This window comes from Lactuca saligna, chromosome 5 (genome assembly GCF_052625555.1).
Source record: "Lactuca saligna cultivar CGN05327 chromosome 5, ASM5262555v1, whole genome shotgun sequence".
Classification (NCBI taxonomy): domain Eukaryota; kingdom Viridiplantae; phylum Streptophyta; class Magnoliopsida; order Asterales; family Asteraceae; genus Lactuca; species Lactuca saligna.
The window spans coordinates 203,476,943-203,486,829 of NC_136421.1; the positions used below are offsets into that span (position 1 = coordinate 203,476,943).

At 31.2% G+C, this 9,887-nt stretch overlaps 1 protein-coding gene and 1 pseudogene across 2 annotated transcripts; one reads left to right on the forward strand and one right to left on the reverse strand.

The window, feature by feature from the left end:
* Positions 1–216: 216 nt before the first annotated feature.
* On the reverse strand, positions 217–5,690 carry LOC144998565 (trigger factor-like protein TIG, Chloroplastic; annotated as a pseudogene). The gene is made up of 17 exons (XR_013660368.1): positions 5,420–5,690; positions 4,794–5,282; positions 4,429–4,637; positions 4,225–4,318; positions 3,918–4,124; positions 3,670–3,818; positions 3,431–3,551; positions 3,190–3,336; positions 2,941–3,095; positions 2,775–2,867; positions 2,592–2,675; positions 2,285–2,365; positions 2,047–2,198; positions 1,876–1,971; positions 1,686–1,744; positions 1,608–1,642; positions 217–864 (listed from the first exon to the last, which is right to left on the reverse strand). The product of XR_013660368.1 is annotated as a trigger factor-like protein TIG, Chloroplastic (transcript).
* Positions 5,691–8,574: 2,884 nt separating this feature from the next.
* On the forward strand, positions 8,575–9,356 carry LOC144998567 (thioredoxin H1-like). Its single transcript, XM_078958313.1, has 3 exons — positions 8,575–8,768; positions 8,858–8,980; positions 9,081–9,356. The coding sequence occupies exons 1-3, from the start codon at positions 8,676–8,678 to the stop codon at positions 9,216–9,218; spliced, it is 354 nt and encodes a 117-aa protein (XP_078814439.1). The 5' UTR covers positions 8,575–8,675; the 3' UTR covers positions 9,219–9,356.
* Positions 9,357–9,887: the final 531 nt, after the last annotated feature.

The following is a 9,887-nucleotide window of genomic DNA, read 5'->3' on the forward strand; positions in this document are numbered from 1 at the left end:
CCTATCACAAACAATATAATTCCATTTTTTTACACTAACTAATACAATAAATAATAAAATAATAAAGACATATACTAAATAAATTTTAATTAAAACATAAATAGAATTAAAATCTAACCATATTTGTGGGATTGTTGAAATACTCCTTTATTTTCTTCAAAAAATCATCAAAAGGAATCCCCGAGAGAAAGTTTTTTTATATTGAAAAGTGAAAAATGAAGAAAAAAAACGCTTTTATAGATTTTTCCCCATAAAATCGCAGATGAACAGTACAAATCGCAAATGGACTTTTCCATCCTGCGAATGTACAAGTACCTAAAGCACAACTGTGCTGTAGGCAATTGTACATTCGCAGATGGAAAGCAAAAATCGCAGATAGAGCTTTTCCATCTGCGAAATTAGTGGTTATTTTTGCAATTTCTATTTTTTTTTTTTTTTTTGGCTAAATTTGTAAAGTAATTAGTGTATTTGGCTAATTTTGTCATTTTATCTAATTGTATTATATATCTTATACAAATTTACTTTTGAAACTCCAATATTTTAAGTATGGAAGAATAATTAAAAGCTTGAAGTTGGCGGTGTACTTCAGTGATTATTCATATAGTTTGGTTTAAGATTCTATCTAAACTAGAGGGGAATCATGTGCGCCGTTGGCACTGTGTTATTTTTTTTCTCTTGGCAGCAAAAACCTCCTCTGTCAACATTTCGCCATCTCTTTTTCCTCTTTAGGTATGTATTGTAACTCGTCTTACCTAAGAACACATAACTATAGTTTTTTATATCATTTGTAGCAAATGAATACAAAAGGTGTTGCACCTGTTGTGATGGAGCCTTCCATCTACTATCACTTAAAGTTTTCCCAACCTGAAACAGTTAAACAATCACAAAGCTTTAAATATTGTCACATGATTAGTAAGAATGAGATTGTATTCAGTTTGTAGGTATAAGAAACCGAATATAAAAATTACACCAGAAACCAAAAAACATAACAAAAAAGGAACCAATGAGTAACAACTTATAGTGAGTTAACTGTTATTTCTTTAAAGAAATGATCCATAAAATGATTAAATTTCTATAATCTCAATTTAAATTATTCCCAAATCTGCATTATTATGGTATTTGCACTTTAGTAGTTGTATGAAATATGCATTTTAATACCCCAATTCCAATGTTGAAAGTAAACTAATAGCAGAGATGTAAGAAGGCTTTGGAATGGGAATATTGTAGATCTTTTAAAAATGGTTTGTTAATGTCTATTGGGAAGCTGGAATCTTCAAAGAATAGTTTCATGACGTGTTCTTTGACATATGATGATGTGTCAGAGCCACCACGTCCATCAAAATCACCTTGTTGTGGGTTAGAACTCCACCAATCAACTTAAAATAATAAATCAACATTTTGCCAAAACAAAAAAAGATTCTCACTCCATCATCCACTGCAATAGGTCTTCCAAGGCAATCCAACTCAGCTTCCATCTCCTTAAAACCATTATTTATCATGGAAATAATTCCCGGTATTCTTAACCAATATGCTCATAATTCATAAAGTTAAAAACAAACAACACGTAAGTTAAAATAGGAAAAAAGAGAAAAGAAAAAAAAACTCACATCTATGCATTAGTTCCTTTGTCTATGAGATCAACCTTGGTCAACACACATCTTTCAAAAAAAAAAAAAAAAAAAAACCTTGGTCAACACACCAAAGCTCCTTTCACCACTTTTGCTCCCTCTAGCACCTCTTGCACCTAACAACATTCAATGAAACAAAACCCGATATAAATTATCTATCAACAAAAAAAAAAGTAAAATAGTAGATATTAAGAGCCTGTTTGATAACCTCTGAATGGAACCATTCAGTGGTAACCTCTAAATATACCTGCTCTTGAATGCTCTCCTCATCATACTCTTGTGCGTGTTTTTTGAACTCAACAACAGAGTTCTCAACCTCTTTCACAAGCTCGTCCGTTGAAAACTGTAAAAAATAATATTTTTTTTAGTAAATGTAAAAATCATATGATTCTACAATTGTATTTTTTTTTAAATGTACCTCTATATTTTCGTGTTTAAAAATGTCTCTCCAACTGCAACATTCTGCTTGATTACATTTTCTATATTCTCCCTTTGATTTTCCAAGTGCTCTCTCACAGCTTTTGGGCTCGAAAGCATCGCCAACTGTTATTCATTTAGTTTCATGTTTTCCTAAAAAATTAAATATTTAATTAAAAACTTTATAAAAAAAATGTCTCAAATTTAATCAAATGTGTAACATATATTTGTTACTAAACCTGTATTTGTAATATTCTACCTCCATAAAGCTGTCTTCCTTGCTCTTCAAACAAAAATTATGGGATTTCAACTTGAATCATCTGGACACAGGTTTCAATAAATTATTTTGATTAAACAAAAAAGAAAAAAGGAAAAAGTAAACTACAACTTTAGTCCCTGTGGTTTGTCAAAAGGTACAGTTTTCATCTAGATGTTTCAGTTGTTGCACAAGCAGTATCTAAACTCTAAAGCGATTCTTTATTGCATAATTTCACAGAGCATCCATTAAATCCATTGAAAATTACCATTTTACCCCTATGTAAATACCTTTCGAAGCTGATCAGGTATTGCATTATCTGTTGCTTGATCTTTAGCTGTTTGCTCAAGTTCCACAAACCTCTCCAACAATGACTTCCTAACCAAAAAAACATAAGTAAACAACATTTAGTCAAAAGCACAAATAAAATTGTGTAAAAAGTCAAAACATGATTAATAGACAAAGTTTATAACTTGATCGATAGTGGTGCATCCAGTAAGAAGCTTATCAGCAATGGAGTCATTCATCTCTGGTAATTTTCTATAGAAGAGTTCTTTACATTCAACCTACTGATACATTTGCAAGAAAATTAATATTTGTGTAGATTATTAACAGAATTTGTAAGAAGAGGGGGCTTACTGTACATTGACAAGGAAGGCTACGTAGATCTTGTTGTTTCCATGAATCTGGAAATGTATGTGAGAAAGATTTTGTTTCACCTCCTTGAATTCCAATTATGGCATCAAGAAAACCAGGAATAACTCTATCTCTATCTTTTGTATCAAATTGGAAACCTGCAAATCCAACCAAACATTATAATGGAATGTAATGAAACATTCCATTCCATTCATTTTAATTCCATTCGCTTGTGATTCCATTCCATCATACCTTTACTCTCTGCAGCTGGAACATTTTTCACTTCTGATCCTTCTTGTTCCACAAAAAGTAAACATACTTTACTACTTTTGAAGGTTAGGGCTGAAACCGTATTGTCTGATGTACACATCGCTTCAATAATATCCATGTGATTTTAAACTGAAATAAAGAGACAAAAAAAAATGGTATTTGGTTAAAGAATGTATCATCACCAAACATGTATATACATTTTCAAATTCTAAATTTGGGAAACCGAATCATGTGGAAGGTTTGAGAGGTTTTCTTTTCTTGAGAGCCTGGCCATTTGGGCATTCGATAGCATTGCTGAACAAAATTAATGTGTTCAGAACATGGTGTGTATGGTGCATTTTGACCTGTGTTAAAAATACCTTATAAAGTTAGTGAGAATCTATCGAATCCGTAGGACATCACCAATAATCTGAAATTGTTTAACAAATGTTAACATAATTTTTTTTTTGTAGGAAATTGTACCAATATTATAGACTAAACCTCCAATGGGACATCATATGGTACGTGTCCTTCCAAAATCAACATCTTTTTCAACGATGCAGCTGCAGTTTGAAGAACATGCTTGATTACTTCTCTAGGCCTAAATTTTGTAGCCTCCAGCTTCATAACTCCTGAAAAAAATCGTAACTTTTACATGCTACAAAGTATAAAAATGGGGTTTGAACATTAATCTATTAAAAAATAGCAATTATAAATGGATGAAAAATAACCTGACCCAAATTTGGAAAGGTGAAGAATGTCATTTATAAGTTGAAGAACTAAATCACCAGAAGATAACATAACACCCAAGAGTTGGTTCTAATCCTTATCGACTTTTGTAGTTGATAAAATCTCTGCCATGCTAACGACCCCAGATAATGGAGATCTTATCTAATGTGACATGGTTGCCAACAATTGTTTTGTTGTCATTGTTTCCTCTAAAAGAAATTGATTCAGGAAAAATGCTCAACAAACCATTTTTATATAAAAAAAATAAAATAAAATTTATAAGGTTTAAGAGAAGAAAAGCTTACCAACCTGTAATATGAATAGTTTTGTTAACTTCTGTCTCTTTAGCCTTCTACACGGCTATTTCTTCCCAGAGTTTTACCATATTTTCTCTCCTTTTTATCTGTCACATGATAAAAAAAATATCAAACTATAAAACTAAAGTGGGTAGATTTTTATAAGTACAGTGTTGTTAATAAGAAGATGCTATAAGAAACAAATGAAAGAAAGTACCTAATCAGTGATTTCCATGCCCATGTAATTTACACCAATTTTCTCTCCATCTTCGCTGAAAACGGGTTCAACATATATTAAAAATCTTTTGGCACCAAATAATTCCGTATCACACGTTATTTTCCCTTTTCCTGGTAATCCTTTTTCAAGAACTTCTCTTTTGAAGTATTGGGATTCCTTCACAGCGCCACCTTTGAATATTTCTACATCTGTTTTCCCAATTATAGCATGTGCGTAGTGTTAGGGAAAAAAAGACATGGTTCAAAAATATTCTATTAACTTACAACAAATATTAACTTTGATGATCATCAAAATACATCTTGTCGTAAACTTGGAAAATGATTAAAAATGAAGCGATATCACACCTCGTTCATTAACTTTAAATTAAAATGGATTTATCAGTCATCAATGGATCTCCTGAAAGTAGTTCATCATTTGCGGATATTAAAAAAGAAAATAAGTTGAATTGGAAGAAACAAACTCAAGGTCACCTGAAAAAGTAATTGAGTTAGAGAGAATATGATTGAAGTTCGGTGAGACATATTAACAAACACTTGGTATGCAAATTTTGTAATTTTTCATTTTCTGGCCATTTGAGATGGTGTCTGGCGCATTTTTCCATGGCTTCTATGAATTTCCATGTGACCTGACAAACTGTTGATTGTCCAACATTGAATGATGCTCCTACTGAAACTTGAGATTCACCAGATGCTAATCTTCTTAAAGCGATTGCAACTTGTTTTTCGACACTGAGAAGTCTTCCTTCGATGATGTTGATGAGTCAGATGAAAATCGGAAGTCGCAAACCCAGAGGAACAACACCCTGGATCATCACATACGCGTGTTATGTATACCTAGGCATGAAGAAGTGGAAGAAGCGATGGTGATTCGACTGATTGAACCATATGGTGAACAAACCGATTTCTAGGGCTCAGATCGACTGTTACCTGTTTCTTGAAACCAAATAATTAAACCCGCAGATAGACAATACCTAAAGAGGAACAGAGACGGAAAGCAGCAGAAGCAGACAGAGAAGAGACGTTAAGAAGAACAGAGAGGCCAAAATGAAATTAGTTCTCATTCTACACCGCCATATGTTTTTCCGAGTCTTATGTTTTGTTTTTTATTGTACCGCCCTTATCCTCCAATAAAATTATCCACCGCCATTCACTGATTGGAAGAAAAAGGCGGCAACCAACGCAAAGGAGAAAAAGATAAGCACAAAGAAAAAGAAGCAAATCAGCAAGGAAAATCCAAAACACCGTGGAGAAGAAGATAAGGACGAAGGAAACTAAACTATTGAGCAGGTAAAACCGTGCGAAAATGAAAAAGAAAAAGACTTCTGTGGCCAAATAAGAAAGAGAAAAAGGTTTACTGTTCCCCAACCTTTTAAGCTTTTATGTATATACTAATACATCAATGTCTGATTGCATTTGTTATTTTTTAAAATTTGTTTATTAATTTTGTTTGATGAGAATATCAAACTCCTAATAGGGATCTCGATCCATACAAGGAGTAGATAAGAAAAAACATGTGTACAAAGAAGTTCAATAATGATAGTTACCATTATGCTATTTGTTTACTTCCAATTTTTATTCATAAATACAGACTCCATACTTGAAACTCCACATTGAGGCTTGATGAATAAAAAAGGTCAACATTATCTACGAACAAAAGAAGTAAGACTTTTAAAGTGTGCTCTTGGTGGTATGCTTTCTGCCAAGGGTTGTAAGAGAAAGGCAATCATTTTACTATATTTCTGATAGCCTTAATGGAATTAGTTTTTGTGATTGTTGATTTTAGTTAGTTTTACTTTGTTAGATATTTTATAGGATCATTATGGAGTTTTTTGATGTAATAACAAAATATTGTGAAAAAAGGTTTTGAAGATCCGATATCAAAAGAAAGAACCTCATCTAAATTAGATTTGCAGAACTCATTTTAGTTGGTTTTTTAACTCATGCATTAATTTTGAATACAATATGAAATGTGAATTAGAGTGTATGGTGTGTCTTAGATATGTAGTCAAATAGATGGATATACTTTGGTTTGTTTATTTATGCATAAGGAGTGCTTTTTTGTCTAAGTTAAATGATATTATTGTCCGGTGCCATTATAATATAAATTCAGTTATGTTATTAGGATCATGTTTTGTGGATCATAGTTATGATCCATAACTTTATTGTATCAATTTAAATATAACATTATGAATCCAAAAGGTTTATGATCCTTAAGTTTTGATTCAAAATGTAATGATTAAAATCATATGTTCCACAATTTAGATCGACCCAAAACGAGTTAAAAAAAAAAAAAAAAAAAAAACAATGAGGGTAAAAATATAATATATTGATCCAAAATGATGTTGAAAATAAAATGATTCAAAATAGTTATTGTCAAAACATGTTATGATTCAAAATGTTTATGATATTTTTTATGATTTAGAAATAGTATTATCGAGAATGTTTATGATTTTTGATTTGTTATTATGAAAAAAAATCTAATAATTCAAAAAAGAAGATAAGAACAAGTTAAGAAAATATTAGTCGACCACGTCATGGTTGTAAGTTTTCCTCAAAATAAAACTAAAAATGTAATCACGAGATTTATTTTACCAGGGGGGAAATAATTTATTTTCTACTTTCATAATATATCTATATAACTAAATAAATTTAATTATCATCCCACAATAAAATATATATATATTTCTTGCAAAAGTATTTACCAAAAACAATCCGGCCCACCACCAAAATATATATTTAAAAAATAAATAAATAAATAAAATAAAAATAAAAATAAAAAAAAAAAAACTTCAAGAATAGCTCACCAAACAACTATATATTTAAAATAAAAAAAAATTAAGAAAATAGTTCACGGATGGGCTCAATGAAAAACACGGAGCGAATAGTTAGAGGGTATCCACTTGTACAGGACTTGCCGGCGCACCAAGATCAGCTCATGTTTATAACTTTGACAAAATTACCCTTAATGAATATATATGTTTGATTAAGTTATGGTTTTTTATTTTATTTTATTCTAATAATATACATGTTAAATTAAGTTATGGGAAAATTATATATGCTCTATCCATTGATGATGTATTGCAAAGAAAAAAATAAATTAATTTGAGGCCAAGTTGGATTTTTTTTTTCTTTTGAAGTAGATGCGAACAAAAAGCTAATAGGTAATGTCATTTTAATATAATGATAAATAAAGAAACATATAATCTAGGATCGAGACGTTAATGAATTGTTTTATTCCAAAAATTAAGTATTTATTGTCATTTTATTGTTTTCAAATTTATGAGACATCTCAAGGCCTAAATTTTCATTTTGGGGTATGAAATCCGATTTATTATTTGCATTTTCTTCATTTCCATTTTAAAATACTATAGAAAATAAAATAATATAAGAAAATTATTTTTTTCGTTTTGGATATCAAATATCCGAAAGGAGAAAGAAGTAAGGTAGATCGCATAACTCATAAGTCTAAAACCATAACGTGGAAGAAGACAAATGACGTGGAAGAAGATAAATGGAAAGAAGATTTTTTTATTGATTTTTAAATAATAAAAAGAGTAAATTACACGAATGGTTCCTATGGTGTAGAGTAATTTACGTGTTTGGTTCCTAACTTATTTTTTTAACTCGGAAGGTTTCTACTGCTTGTTTTTATTACTCGTTTGATCCCTGTCTTACCTAAGAAAAACTATTTTGTCCTTGAATTTTTAATTTATTTAAATAAACGCACCCCCAACCCTACCCACTCACATTACCTTACCAATCCCACAATTTTTACCTATTTAAATAATAGTTTTTTAGGTAAAACAATGATCAAACGCGTAAAAAAACAAACAGTAGAGACTAAACGTATAACAAAAACAAACAGTAAAGATTTTCTGAGTTAAAAAAATAAATTAGAAACCAAGTGCGCAGATTACCCCAAACCATAGAGACCATTCGTGTAATTTGCTCTAATGAAAACGTGGATTATCCAAGTTGCAAGGTAAACATGATACCATTAATTAACGGCCCTACAATATTCAATATCTATGGGCCACGCAAGCGTAGGTCTACATCACTTCTCTCAAAATATCTATCATCCCAAAACCGATATGCCTTGCTTTTGTGCTTATAAATAGTGATTCCATGTTGCACAATTTCATCCATACTCAAAGCTAAAGTACGCATTTGCATACTAATTAAACAACTTCGAATCACGTTTACTTGAGAGATAGACTTAGGGCGAAGATGGCGACTTTGGAAGAAGGAGCGTTGATTAACTGTCACTCCGTCGAGTTATGGCAACAACTCTTTGAAAACCACAAACAAGTTAAAAAATTGGTAACTCTAATCTCTTTGTTATATTCTTGTTTATCGAAAGTTGTTATCGTTTTCACATACACTTAATATTTAGATGGATTTCTTGACAGTTGGTTGTGGATTTCACAGCCTCATGGTGTGGTCCATGCCGTATGATGGCACCGATCTTTGCCGAATTAGCTAAAAAGTTTCCCGATGTTATCTTCGTTAAGATTGATGTGGATGAACTAAAAGTAAGATTCTTGTATCTTCTTGACTTCTTCATAGTTAGAGATTATTGCAGGGTGTTATTATTTTCAGCACTTAGAAATAACAAGTTGGTATAACAAACAGAGCATTGCTGAGGATTTCTCAGTGGAGGCAATGCCAACATTCATGTTTCTTAAAGATGGAGAAGTAGTGGACAGAATTGTGGGTGCTTCCAAAGATGCACTCCCCAAGAAAATCGAGACTCATAGGGGATCTGCATAAGCGTAGCACAAATACATATTAATGGCTTATTTGTCTCTGCAGTGTCATTCTAAGCATGTTTATGACTTATATCTATGATGTGAAGAAGACCAGTAAATATTAAAAGATATGTTTTATATGTAAAATATTTTGTTTCAACTGCCGTAAGTTATATCTTGTGGAAAAGAACATTAGATAATTGGTAATTGTAGTTTAAGGAGGGTTGGTTACCGTGTTTTGCTACAAATATGATTTAGTAATAATATTTGTAACGAGACTATGGGAATGATCACCATCAACTCACTGAAAAAAATAATGCTACATCTGTCCCACGTCAGCTTCACCACCAATCCACTAGATATAAGAAATAATCACCACTCCAAAACATTTTTTTAACATTAAATTAAATAAAAAAACATCATTAATAAAAACATAGAAAATAATAATAATAATAATAATAATAATAATAATAATAAAAAGAAAATTAGGGGAGAGGGTTGTTCTACTTTTGACCCAAACTCAAGGGACCATACTTAACAATTGTTGAAAAATGTGTGCTTCTTCCTCGTTAAAGGACGACGTCTCTATCGTCTTCTCCATTTAAAATACCTGCAAATGTTAATGATTTTTTTTTAAAATTTTTGTATCCTCCAACGACTCCAATCACTCAAAACGGAAGCCAGCCAATAG